The following is a 23242-nucleotide window of genomic DNA, read 5'->3' as shown; positions in this document are numbered from 1 at the left end:
AGTGATGTAGAAGTCAGTTGCCTTTATACCCTAGCTGGAAATTTCCTGTCACATCACAGCCTTGAAGAGTTGACTCTTAGCAGATCAGGAGTCAACCTCCAGAGTTACCTGTGTCCCCATAGGTGTGAGGGGTTTCTAGATGCTACACAATTGAACCACTTGGGCTGTCTTGCTGATTTTACCCCATCTTTAGGATTGAAGCCTTCATCTATGTTTGCTAAACTAGTTCCCAAACTCAGGATCTGGGAACCGAGGCTTTCTGAAAGGCACTTGAGCTGGAATGAGTACAGGAGGTAGGGTGCTTGCCATGCATGTGCACAGCTGACCATTTCAGTATCTGGCATGGCATGGTCCCCCATGGGCACAGTAACCCCTGAGCACAGTCAGGTGTGCCCTAAAAGCAGCCCCCCTCAAAACCATTTGAAAGTGGGATTGGTAGGGTTGGAGTGATCTGGAAGGCTTAGTGCCTAGCATAGTGAAACTAGGGTCCCTTGAGCAATGTCTTATGTTCCCAAAAAAGAGTATTCGTGTATAGCTTAAAATTCAAGTATCCAGTAATGTGGACTGCCTCTGGTTCTAGATTTACATACACACCCCCCCTCTGCCCAGATTTCTACTTGAGTATTGTAATCCAGTTATAAGAACAGATTTGGGATTAGGGGGAGTTTGGATTATACTACCCAGACACCTCAGTAGGCAATTGTGCAATGTCTAAGTCCTGGTCATTTTGCCCAAGTAGTTTTGGTGAGGATTAAAGGTGCTCAGTACACCTAGAACAGACTTGAATGCATAGGACCTAAATTATTGTAGTTTTAAGAAAGCTTTTACCTAAAATGTTCTCTTCAGATACCTCAACATTGAAAAACCAAAATTAAAAATCCAGATCCTGGGGCTGAAGCAATAGCACAGCAGGTAGGGCATTTGCCTTACACGCAGCCAACATGGCCAATCCAGGTTCGATTCCCAGCATCCCATATGGTCCCCTGAGCACCGCCAGGAGTAATTCCTGAGTGCATGAGCCAGGAGTAACCCCTGAGCATCGCTGGGTGTGACCCAAAAAGCAAAAAAAAAAATCTAGATCCTTAAACTGCAGAGCTGAGGTTGCCAAAGGGGATGGAGTAGGTTGGAGTGGAATTAATTGGCCTGGTGGAAGGATACCATTTTTTGGTGCACATAGTATGGAAATGTATTTTGAAGTTGAGAAGCTGTAATACAGTCTTGTAAACCTCAGTTCAATGCTCAACTGGGGTGGGGGGGGGGGCGGGAGTGATAGCACAGCGGGTAGGGTGTTTGCCTTGCACGTGGCTGACCCGGGTTCGATTCCCAGCATCCCATATGGTCCCCTGAGAACCGCCAGGAGTAATTCCTGAGTGCAAAGCCAGGAGTAACCCTTGAGCATCGCTGGGTGTGACCCAAAAAGAAAAAAAAAGCTCAACTGGAAATCTATGGGTTTGTTCATAGTTGCAGATTACAGGATCAGTCTTAAACATTATCATCACCACTGTCAAACACTGTTCTCCTGTTGTTCATCGATTTTGCTCGAGCGGACCCAGTAACGCCTCCATTTTGAGACTTGTTACTGTGTTTGGCATATCGAATACGTCACAGGTAGCTTGCCAGGCTTTGCCGTGCCAGCGAGATACTCTTGGTAGCTTGCCGGTCTCTCTGAGAGGGGCGGAGGAATCGAACCCGGATCAGCCGGGTTGGCTGCACACAAGGCAAACGCCCTAGTACTGTGCTATCACTCCAGCCCATCATCACCACTAGAAACCTAATACCATCATTTATACAACCATATATGCATCATTTATGCAACCCAATTCACTCAGCCCACATGAATTTTTTTTCTGATTTATTTCACAAAGGATAATCCCCTCTAGTCCATATTATAAATGGTACGATTTAGTACAGCAAGTATTTCAATTGGAAAATTGAAAATAGCTAAAGTGGGGATAGAGGGAAAGGTGACAAAAGTGGGGTAGCACAACAGGTTTTAAATCAATATTTCTGTGTACTTTCTATCCGAAACAAAACAGTGCCTGTGGGATTTATCTGAGTGTTCAACATTGAGGTCCACGTATGAAACCCAACATTTTTCTTCACAGGAAGGAGTTGTGTGATGAAGCAGCCAGGATTACAGGCCACTCCTTTACCCAGGGAATCAATAAAGATGCTGAAATATCGAGGTCCACCTATTTCCTGTTGGTTTATTATAGCCACAGCCCAGGCTAAGTTCGAGAGAGGGCGTTCCCAGACTTCAATGTTGTCTTCCTAAAAAACAACCCAAGATAGTAAGTGTGAAACCATGATAACTACCAATATGATAACTTAATTTATTGACTCTTAATTATTGAACACTTAAAAGGAAAATTTAAACGATCCTATCATGTTCTGGGAATAAAGTATTGAAATCTACCAAAAGGAACCTCAACACAGATATCATAATTATAAAATATATATTCTTTGAATTAAAGACTGAATTTAAAAAAGACCCTTAGACTGCAGAACTGAGGTTACCAAAGGGGATAGAGTAGGTTGGAGCAGAATTCATTGTCCTGGTGGAAGGATACTGTATTTGGTGATACACACAGTACGGAAATGTATTTTGAAGTTGAGAAGCTGTAAACCTCAGTTTAAAGCTCAACTGGAAAGAATTCTGTAGGTTTATTTATAGTTGCAGGTTTCAGGATCAGTTTTATACATTATGATCACCAAAATGTATACATTATGATCACTTTGACTCTTTGAAATTTATTGAACACTTAAAGGAAAATTTAAATGATCCTATCATGTTCTGGGAATAAAGTATTGAAGTCTACCAAAAGGAACCTCAATACAAGTATCATAATTATAAAATATATATTCAAGATCAGTGAATGTCCTCAGATATAGAAGATTTAGGATCAAGAGAATCTTGGGATTTGGGTACAAGTCCATCTTAAAATATACTTCCAAGATAAGGATTTGCATAAATTGTATACTAGAAGTCAGACAACTTTCACCACAAAATTTGTGCTCACTTGTTTTGTAGAAATACCAGAATAATTAAAAGCCTTATATCATAGTTGCACACCACTTTCTGCAAAATATTTGGCATAAAATATGATATTTATGGCCAATTCCTATTCCTTTCCCCCATAAAATAAATATTAATTACTATACCTTTCTAAGCTGGTACCCCTGCTTCCCCAAGGGGTCCTGGTTGATGGCTATTACATCCTTATTCTGAAGGAGGGCTTTCGCTTGAGGGCTGATGGTTCGGAGGTCATTGGACATTAGTAATGGAGCTGCCATGATAGCCCACAGCGCCATTTGAGTTACCTGCTGGTCCCAGCTAAGGCCAAAGTTGCCAATCACTAACTAGGAAAAAAAGAATTCAAATAAAACAAAATACTCAGTTTTCAGTTTTTGGGGAGATTGGGCCATACCATAGTTCTTGGGGTACCACTGGGGCTAGCTGCATCCAAGGTAAGAGTCATATCCTTTGTACTATGTCTCTGCCTTGACAAAAATTCTCTTTTTTTAGCTTTTTGGGTCGCACCTAGCAATGCACAGGGGATACTTCTGGCTCTGCACTCAGGAATTACCCCTGGTGGTGCTCAGGGGACCATAAGGGATGCTGGGAATCAAACCCAGGTTGGCCATGTGCAAGGCAAACGCCCTACGTGCTGTGCTATTGCTCCAGCCCCTTCACAAAACATTCTTAAATGCTATCTAAATCACAGTTCTTTAAGTGAAAAATCTGTCTAGATGGGGCCGGAGCAGTAGTACAGTGGGTAGGGCATATGCCTTGCACATGGCCAACCCAGGTTCAATCCCATATGATTTGAGCCCCTCCAACAGTGATTCCTGAGTGCAGTGCCAGAAGTAACCCGGAGAACTGCCGGGTGTGCCCCCCCCAAAAAGAACTTTGTCTAGACAATGGCCAAGGACATAGCTTAATGGGCAGGAATGCAAACTTTGCATGCAGGAACTCCAGATTTGTTTCCCAGGAACCACATGGTCCTTGGAGCAATGCTGGGTTGACTCTCTCCTCTGCCCCCCCTCAAAAAATGAAAACTAAAAAGGTGTCTAGACACTTAAGCCACCTTCTATTGTATCCTACTTCCAATATTCTCACTAAGGGGCTGTTCCTTGGAGCTTCCCCCACCCCTTTTTTGTTTATAGGGGCTGGAGCGATAGCACAGCGGTAGGGCATTTGCCTTGCACGCAGCTAACATGGACGACCCGAGTTCGATTCCTCCGCCCCTCTCGGAGAGCCCGGCAAGCTACTGAGAGTATCTCACCTGCATGGCAGAGCCCGGCAAGCTACCCGCGAGGTATTCGATATGCCAAACACAGTAACAACAACAAAAAAATGTCTCCAATGGAGACGTTACTGGGCCCGCTCGAGCAAATCGATGAACAACAGGAGGACAGTGACAGTGACAGGGTAGACTTAGTGGGCAGTGCTCAGGCATCACCATTTGGTTCTGGTGATTGAATCTGGGCCTCCCACTTGCAAAGCATATGCTCAATCCATTGAGCTATTTCCCTAGACCCAGAACATTCCCTTCTGATTTACTTTGATATTGCCTTTGAAACAGGCCCACTGCAAATGCTCAAAGAAGGCTAAAGTTCTTACCATATCTGGATCATTCCAACCCCCTGGTCCAGCGACATGAATGATCTCCTCCTGGTTAGAAGATGTCCAGGCCAAGATGCTCTTTATACTTTGCCAAGAATCATAAATGTCAGCAAAATTTCTCCAGTGATTGCAATACTGTCGAATTTCTGTGTAATTGGGCTGTTAAAACAGAGAACTCATTAACTTTTTAGTATTTTTATAATTTGAAAAAGTCATGTTTACTTTTTTTTTTTTTGGTCACACCTGGAAAAGCTCAGGGGTTACTTCTGGCTCTGCACTCAGGAATTACTCCTGGCGGTGCACAGGAGTATGTGGGGAATGCTGGGGATCGAACCCAGGTGGCTGCATGCAAGGTAAACGCCCTGCCCACTGTGCTGTCACTCTGGCCCCAAAAAAGTCACATTTAAAGGAGGCACTTGTAGCCTTCTCTTTATGGATTACAGGTCTCCATAAGAATAGCTAAAATCCTTATCAAAAAAGATTTTATTGTGAGCTTGCTTCAGAAATAGGCCAGGAAACTTAAAAGGCTAAGGGTCTAAGGGCATGTTTCAACACTAGGATGTAAACTTATCAAGTGGTTGTTAAGGTGTTAGATTTATGGAGGATTTTAATCTTGTCCATACTTTACTATATTTGCAAACTTTAAAAAAATGAACATGCATTTTTTTGTCAAGGTACCAGTAGTATAGGGGCCAGTATATCTGATTGTGGCACCAGTGGTCATATACTTGGTTGAGGCATGTGTGGTCGCTTACATTCTGGCCCCCACACATTCACTATCACTGAGTTACACCCCTGGGTCTCTGAACATGTATTGTTATAAACAGAAATAGCTAAAATGATCTCAATAAATAAAAGTCTTCACAATTTCATAGGACTCACCAAGTATCTAAGACTACCTAAATCCTAGGCATGTAATTTGTTACTGAAACAAATAAAAGTTTGGGGTCAGGCAGGTGGTATATCTAAGGGTTAACATACCAAGAAAGAGGGGAATGTATTTTGCAGCAATTATATTATTCCATATTCAATCATGTGCTAAGAGGAAAAGACAAAATATCTCCTGAAGCTTGTATTCCAATGGGGAAGAAAGACAGGAGGTCAACAAATAATTCCAGAGAGTGCTGAGGTCTTAGATGGAAGCTAAATAAGTTAGTGTGATAAAGGATAAATGGATGGAGAGCTATTTGTAGAGTTAGAAAAGACATGTCTTTGCACAATTCAATCAGCCTAATCAGTGACTGAATAAATAGCAGTACTCCTACATAAAAAAAGTCAAGACATGTCTAAATATGTGGCATTTGATCTGAGAGACCAATGTTAAAAAGGAGTAGGCCATTTAAAAAACATTGGGGGTTAGGAGGGGCCAGGATACGGCTCAGTGAATGAGTCAGCAACAGGCTTAAAAAGAAAGAAAATCAGCCACGGTAAGATTTTTAGCTTCATTCCAAGTGCAATGGGAATCCAGGTAAGGGATTTAAGCCGGAGAGTGAGAGGGATTCTATTTGGGAAAAGGATGGGGTTCAGGTGAGAATGGAAGCATTAGAGCATTTAGAATTATTAAAGTATTAGTGGAAACATCAGGCTATTGAAGAAGTCTGGGTAAGATACAATAGTGACTTGAAGTGGTCGCAGTAAAGATGGAAAGTGGGCTGGTTGAGGTTTTGGAGACAGAACAGACAGGATTTTTTAAAATGGTACTTGCGGTGCTGGGGACTGAATCCAGGACCTCATACATGGACCTTGGTGGATAGGATGGCAACAGTGAATCAGAGAGAAGAATGAAAGATGAGTTCCCAGGTGACAGTATCTTAGAGCAGGGCTTCTTAGACTTTTCTACTTGCAACATTTTTTTGGGGGGTGGGGGTGAACCATAACCAGCTGCGCTTAAGACTGATTCCTGGCTCTGCACTCAGGGATCACTCTTGGCAGGGCTCAGAGGATCACATGGGATGCCGGTGATTGAACCTGGGTTGGCTACATGCAAGGAAAGTGCCCGACCCCCTGTACTCTCTCACTGGCCCCGCGACACCTTTTTGGCTGAGAAATGGAACACGGTTGAGTGCTGAAAGAAATACCTTAGATTCATCATGTGTGGAATTTTGAATGGATTTTTGGCTGCATGTTCAGAAACCATTTACTGTTGTGAAATTTTTTGCAACCCCATATTCAGTTACCCCAAATGAGGATATGACCCACAGTTTAAGAAACCAGTCTCTCAGACCAGTGATTTCTATTAGTTGAAGAAAGGATTCAAAACCACTGGTTTCGACCAGCCATTTCTCAACTGGAGGCCATATGTGTCCTTTGAGGACCCTCAGGATAGTCCACGGAATCTATAGGTGATAACCATGTAAATGGAGAGACATAATACTGACTAGGAAATAAGGTCAAGAAATAAGTTCAGAAGGGGATGCAGTCATAAAAAGGTTGGGAAACACTGGTTTAGACTCCAAGCCCAGCACTTGAGAAATACGTTCTTGGATCTTGGGAACATTGTGTGATGAGACTATTAGGTAGGGCTGGACTTTTTGCAAGTATTTGTCTCCTGTTTTCAAGTTCTGAAAATCCATCAGTAAGGTTCTGGTTCTACTGGATTTTGGGCTCATTAACTCACCCGTTGAAAGGGCCACGTATAAAGGGGCCACTCACAGGAATACACAATACTTTTGCCAGTTTTGTTCAGGGCCAAGGACATGCGCTTATAACCTGCATGAGAAAAAAAATGGGCAAAATAAAAGAAAGAAGTGAATTTCCAGTTGGGGCTCTGTTTTTTTTAAAAAAGTCTGCCTGAAAGAGTCATCGCTATATTTGAAGCTGGTAGTCTAAACAGGCAGCTGCTTTATGTGTTAATTGTGTCTAATTCCTCCTAGACTGCTGAGGTTGTTCTAAGGAGGTAGAATAGATCGATTGAGGGAAGGCAGGAATAAACATGCTTCTTTCTCTGTGCTGTGGACAGTCTAGATGCTTTCTCAAGTGATGTTACAGACAGTAACAATTCCTGTGTGCAATGAACTCTAAGAGTCCTCTTGAATTGAGTGTACAATATTAGTTAAGGTTAGGCATGCATAAATGAATAAAAGAAGAGGTAGGAAACAGATCTGGCACATTAAGGATATTTATTCATAAAGACATTATCAAAAAATGGTAAACCCTTGACCTTAGATTAGAAAACTCAGCTTACTCAAAAGAGTAAAAAACTCAAAAGAGTCGGGGGAGGTGTAATGGGGCAGGGCAATGAAGAGGAAAACCAGAAGTGACGTAAGGACAGAAGATGAGGTTCTTGTGCATTTTTGTGGTGCTGCAGTGCAGTAACTACCTATCTATATCATAAATATTCATTATTATAAGCATGATATTCAGACTATAACAAAAAAATAAAAACACTGGAAAAGAAAAAATATTCTTCCTAGAGGGCAAAGAGTTAGCTCAATAAGTTGAGCACGTGTTCTGCATGCAGAAGACCCATGTTTAATCCAGAGCACCTCCAAGAATGACCCCTGAGCACTAATCTGTAAGTACCCTCTGTGTATCGCTGGGTGTGGCCCCAAATCTCACCTCACTAAAGAATAATTCTAATATCGTCACTGGGTATTGAAAAATATAAAAAAGTATTTTGGATACTCAGTTTCTTTTGTCTCAAAATTCTTTTCTTTGTTCATGGTTAAAGCTCTAATGAAACATACCTTCAGCCACATGTTCCACACTGTCACAGTAACAACCATCAAATTTTAGCAGATCCACTCCCCAGTCAGCAAAGGTCTGGGCATCAATGTCATAGAATCCAAAACTGCCAGGGAAGCCTGCACAGGTTTTATTTCCAACATCTGCATAAATCCCTAGCTTCAGCCCTTTGCTATGGACCTGAAATGAGAATAGAGTCACCGTGACCAAAAGGCAAATATGAAGCAAAAAGAATACTGAACCAGAGAGATAGTACAGAGGGTAGGGTATTTGTCTGGCATGGGCTGATCTAGGTTCAATTCCTAGTATCCCATACGGTTCCTGCAGCCCCCCCCCCCCCCCGAGTGATTCCTGAGTAGAGTGTCAGGAATAAACCTTGAGCACCACTGAAGGTGGCCCCCAAACAAACAACAAAAATAAAACTGCACACTCCAGGCTGTGAATACAGACAAATACACTTCATCTGATATAAAGCCTTCCTACCCTCTGCAAATTATCCAGAGAGTCTAATGGAAGACAAAGAACACATTTTCAAATTCTGCTGACCTGCTTCACATTATACATCAAAACTTTAGCACTAAACTGAAGAGAAAGCTACTAGCCACTCCAACCTTCTTGGGATGTGATCTTCAAAGTCACTTTACTAGGGTAATGACAGATTTATCTATATGGATTCTCTCCTAAAAAAACATTGGTTAGGCTCCTCAGAGTCCTCATCTCAATGAGGCCTCAACCTTAACCTTCTGACTTTATTTTGCTCTATGGGCAACATCTGATGTGCTCAGAAATGACTCCTGGCTCTATGCTCCCAAATAACTTTTGGAGGGCTGAGAAAAGCCAGGGATTGAACCTACGTCGATTCTGTGCAAAGCAAGAACTCTACCCACTATACTATTGCTCCAGCCCCCAAACTCAATCTTCTATATCCAGTTTAGCCAGATTCTTGCTAAGCCAACCTCACATCTTTGATCAAGTTCTGTGATGTGTGTAAGTTCTTAGTCTGACTTCAGCAATAATCTCCCCTGTCCTTTTGATATTTCCTTTTAGTAATTTTTGTTTTGTTTTGGGTCATACCCACCAGTATTTAGAGCTTACTCCTGGCTCTACTGCTAAGGGATCATTCTGGGGGGTGCCTGGGGAACCATATGTGGTGCTGGGAATCAAAGCTGGGTCAGCTGTGTGCAAGGCAAGCGCCTTACCCTCTATACTATATTTCTGGCCTTATCTTCTGGGTAATTTTCCACCTATTGACCCACCTTTCTTTGTGACCATAAATCCCCACTTGTTTTTGTCTGAACTGAGCTTGGTTCTTTCCCAAGTGATAGTGTAGAGTAGAATATGTCACCTTTTACTAGTGTCTGGAGTGATAGCAGAGCAGGTAGGGCATTTGCCTTGCACACGGCCAACCTGGCCAACCCGTGTTCGATTTCTCCGCCCCTCTCGGAGCCCAGCAAGCTACCAAGAGTATCTTGTCTGCACAGCAAAACCTGACAAGCTACCCGTGACATATTTGATATGCCAAACATAGTAACAAGAAGTCTCACAATGGAGACATTACTGGGCCCACTCGAGCAAATCGATGAACAATGGGAGGACAGTGCTACAGTGCTTACTAGTTATGACTCTTCGAAAAAGTATATTATTCAGAGTATAGTGAATTGGATAGACTGGAGTGGCTAGTAGCTTTCTCTTCAGTTTAGTGCTAACGTTTTAATGTATAATGTGAAGCATGTCAGCAGAATTTGAAAATGTGTTCTTTGTCTTCCATCAGACTCTTCTAAAAAGTATATTATTCAGAGTATAGTCCTTCTTCTACAATTTGCATTTATAGCCCCTGATTATAAAATGAAGCTATATTAGTAGAGTCTACAGTATAGTGCATAACTAAGAAGAATAGTTTATATTATAATTGCAAATATCTGCTCATAGTTTATATACAAATTATATACACACATGTCAAAAATAAAGTTTCTTTTCCTCCTAGGTAATTTTGCCATTTCAGCAAAATATCTTGTCTAAGATGGCTCTCAAGAGGCATTACAAAATATCAATCTGCTGATGGGACAAAAATTCCACCTGATAAGTCTGATAAAACTCTACCTGATAAGGTCAGATAACAGCAGCAATTCTAAGGTTTTAGATAACAGCAGCCATTCTGTTTCTAAAAAAGCTTGGTACAGAAGAGCTTAGAGGTTCCTGAAGGACAGAGAATTATCTATAAACTCACATAACTAGCCAGGTGGGGGATCCCTCGAGGAAAGCGGGTAGGGTCTGCCCTAAGTCTGCCGTTTGCATCTCTTCCAAGCGCCATCCAACAGTCATCAATGCAGACGTATTCATAACCGGCATCCTTCCAGCCATCTGAAACCATGATATCTGCCATCTTCATAAAAAGCTCTTCACTGAAGGAGATTGCAATTATTAAAATCTGCTAAACAATTGTTTAAGTACCCCCTGTTTATTAGGCATTTTAAACGTAACACTCCCCCCCCCCCAACCCATTAAGAGTTTAGTAGTAAATACAACTATCATAAGGTAAAGTAGACCAGGTCACTGTATTTTTCTCTCTCCTCTCCTCCCCTCTTCATACTTCCACCCTAAGGACCCTCAAACAATTAAAACAGAAATTGGTAATACATGAAATAAAAAGGCTACTAGGAACCTGAAAAGTGGTTTATAGAACAAGAATTATCAAGGGTAGGGGTGATATTGGGAGGGGACCCCGAAACAATGATGGAAGAAAGTGGTCATTCTGGTGTTTTATGCATGACACTCTATTATTACAGCATTGTGAGGGTCTGAGAGATAGTGCAATGGGTAAGGTGCTTGCTTGCATTACATGTGGCTTAATTACGGGTTTAATCCCCAGCATCCCGTATAGTTCCGTGAGCAGCACCAGGAGTGATCCCTAAGGAAAAGAGCTCAAACTAAGTCATAAGCATGGGATATGACCCCAAAACAAAAAATAAAATGTATTATTAGTGTTTATAATACTGTAACAATTTTAAAAGACTATTATTAGAATTAAGAAAAAAGTTTAGCAAAGAAAGATAATATACTCAATAACTTCTTTAGGTATCAATAATAACCTATTTGCAGGAAAAGATACCATTCACTGGACCTGAGAGATACATCAACGGTCTAAATACATGTTCTGCATGCAGGAAGCCTGGGTTTGATTCCCGTAATCACATGATCACTGGAGCACTGCAGAGAATGATCTCAGAGCAAAGCTAGGAGTAGCCTCTGAGCACACCTGGATGTGGTCTCCTCAGATTAAAAAAAAACAGCTAAACATTCACAAGAACAACTGAAAAGAAAAAGAAAAATATAGTAATTCTCTTTTGGGGGACAAGTGGCTTAGGCCAGATTCAGTGGTGCTCACGGATTACTCCTGGCATTATCTGGGGGACCAGGTGCAACACTGGGGATCAAATCAGTGTTTTCTGCATGCACCTTAGCCCTTAACCCCTGTACCTGGCCAGATGTGGTATATTTTTAATTTTTGGTTTTTGGGCCACATCTGGCAGTACTGGAGCCTACTTCTGGCTCTGTGCTCAGGGATCACTTTTGGTAGGCTCAGCGGACAATATGAAGTGTCAGGGATCGTGGCCATGTGCAAGGCAAATGCCCTATCCTCTGTACTGTAGCTCTGACCCTGTAACATATTTTTAGAAGTTAAAAGAAAACGTGTATCCCTTATAAAAGAATAAAGCCCAGGCAGTCTAAATATTTAAACACAAGAATATTGGAAGAAAAATTTGAGACTATAAATCTTCAGGTAGAAAAGAACTTTCAGAGTATGACTCCAGAGCTGGGAATCATTAAATAATGTGCCTGGTTTATGAATATCAAAACCAACATAGAGTAAGAACATCATATTCACAACACCTGACCATAAAAAGTAACACCCCAACAGAAAACCAGGGAGCAGAAACAGGCAATCCACTAGAAGTAACTATGTGAATAGCCAATTTAAGATAGGAGAAGATGTTCAACCTTATTAGTAATCAAATAAATGAAAAATACAATACAATGTACAACTAGAAGTGACTTTTAGGACAGAGGTGGGAGGTATTGGGCACTTTGGAAGTGGTGAAGTGTTAGATAATTTTGTATAACAAAAGTTAACACTATTGTAACCATGTTACCTAAACAAGGATTTTAAAATGTTAACAGTAAGATAATAAAAGTAGCAATGTTGGAACACTGTTACCAAAACTAAAAGTCTCACTATTTTAGTCATTTTATAATATTAAAAAATAAGAATTTTAAGACACTACAAAATCTTGGACCTTCTGCTTTGCAAAAATTAAACATGTTTATATATATACATATATGTATCATAAAAAACAATCTATCAAAATGGCAGTTTTAAAAGAATGACAAACATGCAGGGTACGGGAAACAACCATTCTCACACTGTATTTATATTGGTAAAACGTTGTTAGAGGATACAACAAAATACTCTGAACCCAGTAATTAAGACTTTTGGGAAAAGAATCAGATGATATACAAGGATGATCAGTACAGCTCTGCTCATAATGAAAAATTTTAAAAAAGCTTAAATAGCTATCAGGAGACCGTGCAAATAAAGTATGGTATACATAACTTCCATTTATGAGGCTCTTATTCAATAGGTACTCTCCTCTGCTTACATTTATATAGTAAAATTCTTTTGCCCAAGATCACACTAAGTAAGGATGAGCCAGACTTTGAATCCAGGCAGGTTGACTTCAGTGTCTCGTGACATAGATCTCATTATAAAAGGAACGTGATTTTAATTTACAGATAAACAAATTCTGTCACTGGCCTCAAGCTATCAGATTCTTAACGTATTATGGGTAACACATTCCTTTGAACCTCTGGACAAATTAAAAGATTCTTCTCTAGAAAACCACACACTTCGCTTTGATTTTTTTCCCATAGACCTCAGGTTAAGACCATTCTGACATGCTGAATTGAAGGGTCAGGCACTGAACTGTGAAACGGGTTACCTCGTTGAACGTTCATCTCCATAAGGAACTATTTTACGGATCCTTCTGAGTCAGCTGTGTGAGGTAAGAGTTGTTATTCCAATCTACAGAGAAGGAATGTGTGGATCTGACATATGTGACGCCTGTTTTTATCTCGCCTTAAACACCCTCGTCTTTCATCTTAAAAAGTTATTCAGCTCCAACAACCTTCTAGCCAGAGACCACGCTAAGGGGTTGGAGTGCGGGGGCGGGGGCGACGATCCCAGAAAATATGAGGAATCTAGACTTTCTCGAATTACAGACAAGAAAGTCGTGACCCCTAGTCCTCCGTCTCGCCGTGCTCGCTCCCAGTACCTGGCAGAAGCAGAGCAATCAGCTTGCAAGACAAATCGGAAAGGCACTGGGAGGTAAAGTGAAAACTATCCTTAGCTAGGCAGCCAGAGACGGAAAAGTGGGGATCGCTGGTGGCTCTTCCACCCGAGAAGGCTTGGGAGGAGAAAGTTTGCATTTTTCGGGCTGGTATGCTGGGCGTGGGGCGCATCCCTCAGACTGCACCACCATCCCGACCCCCAGCTCTCCAGTCCTCCCGAGAAAGAAGAGTTCCCGACAACTCTTGATAGATACCTGATACATGAATCTGGCTCATCTCGACAGTTCACGTTGCACATAAACCGCTCCCAGTGCAACCAGCCCATGGTCGGGGTTCTCGCCAAACCATTGTCCAGGGCACTGGCCCCCAAGACGCCCCAGAGAAGCAGGGCTGCGAAGCGAAGCGTCAAAACGCAGACCGGCATCCCACCTCCACCTTCCAGCCTCATTGTGACAACAGTGTCGCAGTACTGATTTCCGCGGGTAAGAGCTAGCCTTTTAAGTTTAAGGGCGGACCAATCAGTCGCCGAGTTATTAAATTATGACGTTATTGTTTCTCAGGTAACTGGGACGGTTTCCCTAGAGCTGGGCCAATGAGCGGGCACAGAGATTCACCGCAACCAATCACACCCCTTCTTCCTGGACAATAGCCCACCCTAATTCTTTACCAGAAGGAAGTGCGGCACCTTTGTGATCTAGAATTTAAAAATCTAGGGTTGCTCACGTGACTCAGATCTCACATGACGTAGACGCTCACGTGATCCGCCGCTTACGTGAGCAGAAGTAGTTCTCGTCGTCGTCTACCGTCTCGCTATAGCCGTTTGAGGGAAGAAGGAGGAAAATTATTCGATATCTTTAGAGGTTGGTGTGGAAATGGGCAGGGGGGAGCCAGGGTGGTGATGTAGGAGACGAAAACGGGGTTCGTGGGCCGCCTCCGCCTTTTCCGTTGCCTCCTTTCCCCCTCCCCCGCTCCCCCTCCCCCTCAGTGCCGGGAAGCGCCGTTGCTGCGCCTGGTGGGGAAATGGTGGACGTTCGTGACTGTGAATGTGTTTTCGCTTATCTGTGTATCTGGGCGGGCCGTGGGGCACCCTTAACCGGAACCGTAAACCGAGAAACGTTTGAAAACCACAGCCCTGGATGAGAATAAACAAATTTTCTAACTGTGGTCTGAGTACCGATCTTTGCATCCAGGCGCCCCAGAGGTACCAAGTCAACTCTTATCTGGAGAATCGTATCGAGGCAGATGCTGCGTGGCTGACAAAGAGAGGCCCCCGAGAAATATTTTCACTAAGTTGAATATTTTATTCGCCATTGAATAATTGATGATGGTTTATTGGCGGGGAGGGAGGGTGGCGCTGATAATCAACTACGTGTTCAATTTTGAACATTCAAAAAATAGCACGGTGCGAGAATTTTTTAAATATGCGTAATTCACCACCCAGCGATAACCACTCAGTATTCTGATGTGTCAAAAGTATGTGTATCAACACACAGATAAAGACAAATTCTACACTCACAAATGCCATTGTACTTCAGAGTTCTACTGAAGGGAAGCAACAACTCTGGTTGCTTTCCCAGGATTAGAGATGCAGTCATGAAGCAGAACCGCCCCGGGCCACAACGGAGTGGGTGGGAAGGCCCCGGTGCTGCAGATGGGCACCTGGTCATCAAAGAGATAAAGCACGTAGAGAGCCTGTAAATCTCTGACTTGGGCCTACAGATGGCTAGGGAGATTGTTATCGCTGCAGATGCAGTGGAGCCAGGAGCACATAATTGTCATTAGTAAATGCTGAATTAACTCAAGTGTAGTTTTATGGCCGTTAATACACCGTACTTTCTCTCCAAAAGGCCCCAGTATTCTGAGATCTAATAAGCCATCCCCGTACAGAACTGTTTTGTACATTTTGCTCAGCTGCACCCCCAAATGCAAGAGTTTAAGCTGTCTTTGAACTAAAAGTAATAACGTTTTGTATAGATAATGAAGAGTGCACCAAAATTTTAAAAAGTAAAATTGTAGGGACCATGCTCCATTAACATTTAACCCATTCTTCACACATTTTTTCTAACTTCTAAATTACAGTTTCAGTGATTTTTTTAAAAAAAAGGTATGAAACCCTGCCATTAACAGTATTGTAAACCAGGTGCCTAAAATAAAACTATAGAGAAAAATATACACGTGCTAAAATTAGTATGTGGAAAGTTAAAAAATTAAAGCTATATAGAAGTGTGAACATTAAAAAGTGACACCCCACTCTCCAGTTCTTTTCACAAAAACAGTTTGTATCATGATTTCATATCTTATATTGTATGTTTTCATAAATATATGCATGCTTGCTTATATTTTAAAATGAGTAGGACTTTCTTATGTAATTTTGGGTGTGTTTTCATTTTATTATTTGGTAAAAACCTCATAAATGTTAGGGCCACACTAACTACCATAAATAAAAATCATGAGTTACAGAGAAAGTGCAGGATGCTAATTTCCTTCCTTCTTACATAATTTCATTTTAGATGTTTTGGAAATCTTCCTAGGTCTTTCCTAGATCTTAACTGCAGAATATTACATTTTTTAAAAATTTGCACTGTGGCTTGAAAAGACTGTTACTGGAAGAGTTTCATATTACATTTTAAGGATAAAGTATAATTCATTATGCAACCCCCCCATTAATAGGTAGTGTAGTTTCTGAGTTTCTGCTATTTCTAAGTTTCTGCCATTACTAAAGTGCTACAATAAACTTTTGTATTTTTGTTGACCAGGATCCTGGAAGGAATTCTGGCAGGGTCAAAGGGTATGTAAAACATCTATTTTTCCATAGTTGATATTACATAGCTGAATTTTGAATCACTTAAGATTATAGCATAAGTAATTTTTCATGTTTTTTGTCTAATATTCTAACTTAATATACCTTTCAAAGAATATGTAGCTTTCCAAGTGTTAGGATTTCAGATCATATCCTTTGAACAAATACCTGAAGTCAATTTTCTGTCCAGAAGTGTGATACATACTTCAAATTGCTTTCCAGAAATCTTACTGGACTCTTTGGTATATTAGCTTGCCAAATCTGAACATCAGCATTGATGTTCTCCTTAATTTCACTATCTTCATGGGTGAAAAATGGTGAATAATTCTAGTTTGAACGTTCACTTTTATGATGGATGACATTTGGACGTTTCCTAGACTCCTGTCCTGTATCCTTTATGTGTTTCCCTCTGTATTTAATCTCCCAAGTCCCACAGATACCCCAGATACCCCTTGTTTTGAATGTGTTTGAAAGATCACATCTTTTCTTTTAAAAACTTGCTGATGTTTGAGGTGAATCCCTAAGCATATTTCTAAGAGACTAGGGTTTTAACAGTGCCATATTGTTGTCTGGGTAATCTTTCTGAAAGGCTTCCATGACATCACTCCCTTCCCCTCCCCCCACTTAAAACCTTAAAAGGCCCTTTGAGTTTGTCTATCAGATGATGCCTTTGGGATCTGATCCCTACCTTGCTAATCCTGCCAACCTTATCTCTTGCTTTTCCTCTTGATTTATGTTCCATCATTTAATAAATCTGTTTATGGATCTCTGAATTAGGTTAGTTGTTTTATCTCATCATTTTACTGTTGATAGAATTGACCAACCAATCCCTGTTTTATGACACCTTCCCTCCCTGCACAGAATTATGTCATAGCAAGGATAATGTTTATTTGCCCTATGTCTTTAGTAAAAATGTATAGTGTCACTGTAGAACCATAAACTCTTTCTGGCCTTATTGATCTTTGTATGCCAGAGCTGAATACTGAAACTTTCAGCCAAAAACTTTAAAATGAATGGATGAATTTCCCATAGGTCTTTCCCCCTTGTATCTCTTAGGCTTTAAGATTTCCCTGATTTTCATCATGTTTTATGAATTTTTTATTATTTTATTGAATCACTGCACAGTGAGATATAGTTACAAGCATTCATGTTTGAGTTACAATCACACAGTGATCAAACACCCATCCCTCCACCAGTGCACATTCATCACCAGCAATATCCCCAGTGTACCCCACTTTCCCGCCCTCCCACAATTTGTATGAACTCTTTATGTAAGAAGGATATTAATTTACTTCAAATATCTTTTCAAGTATATTATCTCTTAATTCTGTTTAATAATTTGATGTAATGGACTCTTTGTTTTATGTAACCATATATAGCCATCTTTCTGTTTTGCTTTTGGGCTACGTCTGGCGATGCTCAGGACTTCCTCCTGGTTCTGTGCTCAGGGATCACTCCTGATGGGGGTTTGGGGGACCATTTGGAGGACTGGGAATCAAATCTGGTTTGGCTACATGCAAGGCAAGCACCATACTTTATTTTTATTTGGCAGAGGAAGATAGTTTTCATTAAAACTTATTTAGAAAGATGTGAAGGGAGAGAGAGAGAAGTATGTGCTCTAGAGAACAACAGGCTTCTCCAGAGGAGAAACAGCAATCAAAGAAACAGACAAGCAAGCAATATAAATATTCAAGGGAGAATGTCTTTCATTGATTTTGCTGTTACCTTTTTATGCCTTTTTAATGTTGATACATGGTTGGTAAGAAGACCTAGAACTTACAGAAAAAGAAAAAAATCCCTGAATTTTTTCATCATCCTGCCAACCAAAAGTAATCACCATTAAATGTTATCCAACATAATTGGCATGAAATAAAGGAATGAATGAATACTTTAGAAATTTGGTACAGAATTTATTTGGTGTCTGATGCTGGTAATAAAACCCAGGGCCTCACAAATGTGAAGCATGTGTTCTTCTACTGAGCCCAGCCCCTGGTGTGAGTCTTATTTATTTGAATGTCTTTCAAAGAAAAATATTCGTTAGCATAATCAAATTTTGGCATTAATTTCTCGTTGTTATGAACATTATCCATGACAGTCACCCTTTCTTTATTTTCAGCTATCCTGAAATTGCATTAAGCCCAGCTTGCCACCAAGAACCCAACAGTCAACATGATGCTGAGCACAGAAGGCCGGGAGGGGTTCGTGGTGAAGGTCAGGGGCCTACCCTGGTCATGCTCAGCAGATGAAGTTATGCGCTTCTTCTCCGATTGCAAAATCCAAAATGGTACATCAGGTATTCGGTTCATCTACACCAGGGAAGGCAGACCCAGTGGCGAAGCATTTGTTGAACTGGAATCTGAAGATGAAGTGAAATTGGCTTTGAAGAAGGACAGAGAAACCATGGGACATAGATATGTTGAAGTATTCAAGTCTAATAGTGTTGAAATGGATTGGGTGTTGAAGCATACGGGTCCAAATAGTCCTGATACTGCCAATGATGGCTTCGTCCGCCTTAGAGGACTCCCATTTGGCTGTAGCAAGGAAGAGATTGTTCAGTTCTTTTCAGGGTTGGAAATTGTGCCAAATGGGATGACACTGCCAGTGGACTTTCAGGGGCGGAGCACAGGGGAGGCCTTTGTACAATTTGCTTCCCAGGAGATAGCAGAAAAGGCCTTAAAGAAACACAAGGAAAGAATAGGGCACAGGTACATTGAAATTTTCAAGAGTAGCAGAGCTGAAGTTCGAACCCATTATGATCCCCCTCGAAAGCTCATGGCTATGCAGCGACCAGGTCCCTATGATAGGCCAGGAGCTGGCAGAGGATATAATAGTATTGGTAGGGGGGCAGGCTTTGAAAGAATGAGGCGGGGCGCATACGGTGGAGGGTATGGAGGCTATGACGACTATGGTGGCTATAATGATGGGTATGGCTTTGGGTCCGATAGATTTGGAAGAGACCTTAATTACTGCTTTTCAGGAATGTCTGATCATAGATACGGAGATGGTGGGTCCAGTTTCCAGAGCACCACCGGGCACTGTGTACACATGAGGGGATTACCTTACAGAGCCACTGAGAATGATATTTACAATTTTTTCTCCCCTCTTAATCCCATGAGAGTACACATTGAAATTGGACCTGATGGCAGAGTTACTGGTGAGGCCGATGTTGAATTTGCTACTCATGAGGATGCTGTGGCAGCTATGGCAAAAGACAAAGCTAATATGCAACATAGATATGTTGAGCTCTTCCTGAATTCTACTGCAGGCACAAGTGGAGGTGCTTATGATCACAGCTATGTAGAACTGTTTTTGAATTCTACAGCAGGGGCAAGTGGTGGAGCTTATGGTAGCCAAATGATGGGGGGGATGGGCTTGTCCAACCAATCTAGTTACGGCGGTCCTGCTAGCCAGCAGCTGAGTGGTGGCTATGGCGGTGGTTACGGTGGTCAAAGCAGTATGAGTGGATATGACCAAGTTCTGCAGGAAAACTCCAGTGACTATCAGTCCAATCTTGCTTAGATAGATCATGAACACCAAGCAACTACTATAGAGATAGAAGTTGTGCATTTCTAGGAGTTGAATAGAATGGGAGGGATGTCTAGTATATCCAGTATGATTGTTAAATGGGAAGTTTAATGGAATCTGATCACTCTTGGTCAGTCTTTCTTTCTTTCTTCCTTTCTCTTTTTTTAAAAAACAAATATTAAGTTTTGCATTCAGGCTTGTAATTCATGCTTACTGTAAAGTGGAAGTCAGAATGTTTTAAAACTTCAAGCTCAGTAATTTTGAACAACGAAACATTCATCTAGGATGTAATAACAAAGTTCAGTATTGACCATAACTGTTAAAACAGCTTTCAGCTTTCCTCAAGTTAGTTATGTTATAGGAGTGTACCTAAGCAGTAAGCGTATTTAGGTTAAAGCAGTTTTACTTATGTTAAATGTTGCTCTTATACCACAATACATTAAAAACTTTGGATGCATGTTGAGAAACATGCTTTTCTGTAAAACTCAAAATATAGGAGCTGTGTCTACGATTCAAAGTGAAAACATTTGGCATGTTTGTTAATTATAGATTTTTGGTTTAATAACCTATAAGGCACGTGAGTGTACACTTCTTTTCTTTTTAAAAAAAGAACTGGGATAATTTTGAGATGTAAAACCAACACTTTAGGAATTTGGCTGTATTGTTTGTATGAAATTCTGAAACTTTGATTTAAATCTTTCCTTGTATTGTGATTTCCATTAGATGTATTGTACTGAGTGAAACTTGTTAAATAAATCTTCCTTTTAAAAACTGGAAAAAATGACCTTTCTCGGCTTGATTTTTCTTATGTTCTAGCATATGAGCATGGTGTGGTGCCTTTTATACAATTCTGTGCTGTTTTGTTGTTGAAATTTGTTTTTTTTTTTATTTTTGTACACCACAGCTGGTGGTGCTCAGGGCTTACTCCTGACTCTGCACTAAGGGATCACTCCTGGTGTGCTTGGGGGACCATACAGAGTACCGGGAATCAAACCTGGGTCAGTGGGTTGCATGCAAGGCAAATGCCCTACCTACTGTACTATCTGAAATTTTGACCTGTGGAATTTCATTGTTTTTAATTTTTTAATTATTCCAAAATTATCTTTATACATATAACACTGTATATGTCATTATTTGTAAGATATATTTCTAGATCTGTAACTGCTAACTTTTAAAGGCATACATTTTAAAGACTTTTGATTTATATTACCAGAAAGATTAAGGTAACTTCGTTTCTGGGGACATTGGTGGTGGGAAATGTATGCTGATGAAGGGTTGGTTATTAGAACATCATATGACTAAAACCCAACTTTGTGTATCTCCTGGTGATTCAATAAAAAGTGAGGGATAGTTGTTTCTAAAAGAAGCATGCTTTTGTTAACTTTGTTTTCACCAGATTATGTTTTGTTTTTTGAATTTTCCCACCATGGCTTCCTCATAATGTATGTACTCTTCTTTTCTCTTTGTTCTTGTTTTGGGGCTGCAGACATTGTTCTTGGGGCTTACTCCTGGTTCTGTGTTCAGGGAACACTTCTGGTGGACTTGGGGTGCAATATGGAGTGCCAGGGATGGAACTCAGGTCAGCTGCCTGCAAGGTAGCACCCTACCTATTGTACTATTGCTCAGACCCCACTTACTCTTCTTGATCTTGACTGATTTGTTGAAAAATTATATCCTATTGCTATTTTATACTATGATTAATGTTATGGTGGTGTGTTTCTCTTTGTAAACTTAACATTACCACATCCACAAGTTTATTGTAGTCTTTGTACTTTATCAGAGCAGCATTTGGGGGCATACCCTGTGGTGCCTAGGGCAGCTCCCAGTTTTGTGTTTGAGGGTCAGTTATGGCAGTGCTCAGGAGACCTCATTCTTCAAAATCCAAAGAAGTAAAAAGTAATCCTTTACCTTTGAGTATAAACTAGAATATCTAAGGCAGCTTTTAAAAATTGGTAGGTTTGTTATTGGAGAATTTAGTCTCCTTTATTAATTCATTTGTAAGAATTTTACTTGCTTTCAGGTTTTTCAGGACGTTTTTTTCTGGGTTTGGGGCTATACCCAGTGGTACTCAATGATCACCCCTGGCAGTGCTTGAAGTACCATATGCAGGAATCAAACTGGAGTCCACCGTGTGTAATACAAGTGCCTTCTTTTCAAGACATTAAAGCTTTAGACTAGGTATTCTTAAATCTTGTGTGCCAAAATCATCTGCAGGATTTGTTAAAACATTCATTCCTGGGGGCCAAAGAGAGTAAAACAGGTAGGTCTCTTATCTTGCACGCAGCCTTCTGGATTTTGATCCCTGGCACTATTTATGATCTTCTGAACACAGGAGATTCCTGTACACTCTGAGTGTGGCCTCCAAAAATCCAATGTTTATTATTGAGCCCCACTTTTAAGCATTCTGAAATTCACCTTTTCTGGGTGTGGTGCCCAAGAATCTGCTATTTTCAATTATATTTTACCACCTATCACAGCTTTCCTGGGTCCAGGGAGATAGCTCAAAAAGCTGAGAATATGCTTTGCATGAGCACATGCGGAAGTCCTTGGTTCTGTGCCTGGCACCACATGGTCCCTGAGCACTGCTGGATCAAGCTTCAAGCGTAGAGACGAGTATCCACTGAGCAGTGCAGAGTGACTTCCTAACCTAAATAAAGCAGCTAATTATGTTTTCTGATTGCCTCTTCTCTGTCCACAGTAAATAGTTTGAACAAGTAGTTGTATAAATCACATTATTTATAATATTTTGTACCTTCCACAAAAACTCACCTCCTATAACATCCAGTGTTATCTTAAATCTTTGTCCATGTCACAGTGGCCATTAACAATTATATCCCTCGATGCTTGCTCGATGCTTGCTTAGGCAGCACATGCCAAAACTGGAACAATGCATACAAGATTTTTAGTACGGGCCCTGCACAATTATGACATGCAAATTCATGAGTTGATCTGTATTTAAAACAAAAGCAGCAGAAACAACTGTATTTTTCAATTTAGGCCTGGAACCCTCAGTTTAGTACCAGATACACATGAACTTGAGCAGGTCTCTATGTATCTGACCAGCCTGGGAATGGTTTTTTACCCTTTGTTCATGACTTGGGCCCAGAAGAATGCTCCGAAATTGGAAGCAGGTACTCAATTCATATTGCCTGACTTCATTTTATTCAAGGGCACTTAAATTATTTTAAGTTATTATAGATTAGGCAGCATGGTTGCAATAGTATTAACATTTATGGCATTGATGTACAAAATTACTGCAC

The 23242-nt window shown here is 40.9% G+C and overlaps 2 protein-coding genes and 1 non-coding gene across 4 annotated transcripts; 2 read left to right on the top strand and 1 right to left on the bottom strand.

Annotated features, from left to right (window-relative positions):
* Nucleotides 1–1850: 1850 nt before the first annotated feature.
* Nucleotides 1851–14151, bottom strand: GLA (galactosidase alpha). Its single transcript, XM_056124179.1, has 7 exons — nucleotides 13912–14151; nucleotides 10539–10713; nucleotides 8314–8491; nucleotides 7245–7336; nucleotides 4625–4786; nucleotides 3163–3360; nucleotides 1851–2271 (listed from the first exon to the last, which is right to left on the bottom strand). The coding sequence occupies exons 1-7, from the start codon at nucleotides 14103–14105 to the stop codon at nucleotides 1999–2001; spliced, it is 1272 nt and encodes a 423-aa protein (XP_055980154.1). The 5' UTR covers nucleotides 14106–14151; the 3' UTR covers nucleotides 1851–1998.
* Nucleotides 14152–14372: 221 nt separating this feature from the next.
* Nucleotides 14373–20763, top strand: HNRNPH2 (heterogeneous nuclear ribonucleoprotein H2). Of its 2 annotated transcripts, XM_056124177.1 has the most exons (3): nucleotides 14398–14517; nucleotides 16414–16445; nucleotides 18574–20763. In XM_056124177.1, the coding sequence occupies exon 3, from the start codon at nucleotides 18627–18629 to the stop codon at nucleotides 19974–19976; it is 1350 nt and encodes a 449-aa protein (XP_055980152.1). In that variant the 5' UTR covers nucleotides 14398–14517; nucleotides 16414–16445; nucleotides 18574–18626; the 3' UTR covers nucleotides 19977–20763. The 2 variants fall into 2 exon arrangements, with proteins under 2 accessions (XP_055980153.1, XP_055980152.1); XM_056124178.1 differs by lacking the exon at nucleotides 16414–16445 and having other exon boundaries at nucleotides 14373–14517.
* A 2072-nt stretch (nucleotides 20764–22835) lies between these two features.
* LOC130032701 (U6 spliceosomal RNA) lies at nucleotides 22836–22941 on the top strand. The gene has a single exon (XR_008793875.1). It is a non-coding gene; the product is annotated as a U6 spliceosomal RNA (small nuclear RNA).
* Nucleotides 22942–23242: the final 301 nt, after the last annotated feature.

Source organism: Sorex fumeus, unplaced genomic scaffold, assembly GCF_029834395.1.
Source record: "Sorex fumeus unplaced genomic scaffold, SorFum_2.1 ptg000050l, whole genome shotgun sequence".
Classification (NCBI taxonomy): domain Eukaryota; kingdom Metazoa; phylum Chordata; class Mammalia; order Eulipotyphla; family Soricidae; genus Sorex; species Sorex fumeus.
This window is presented reverse-complemented; position numbering and strand designations above follow the sequence as displayed.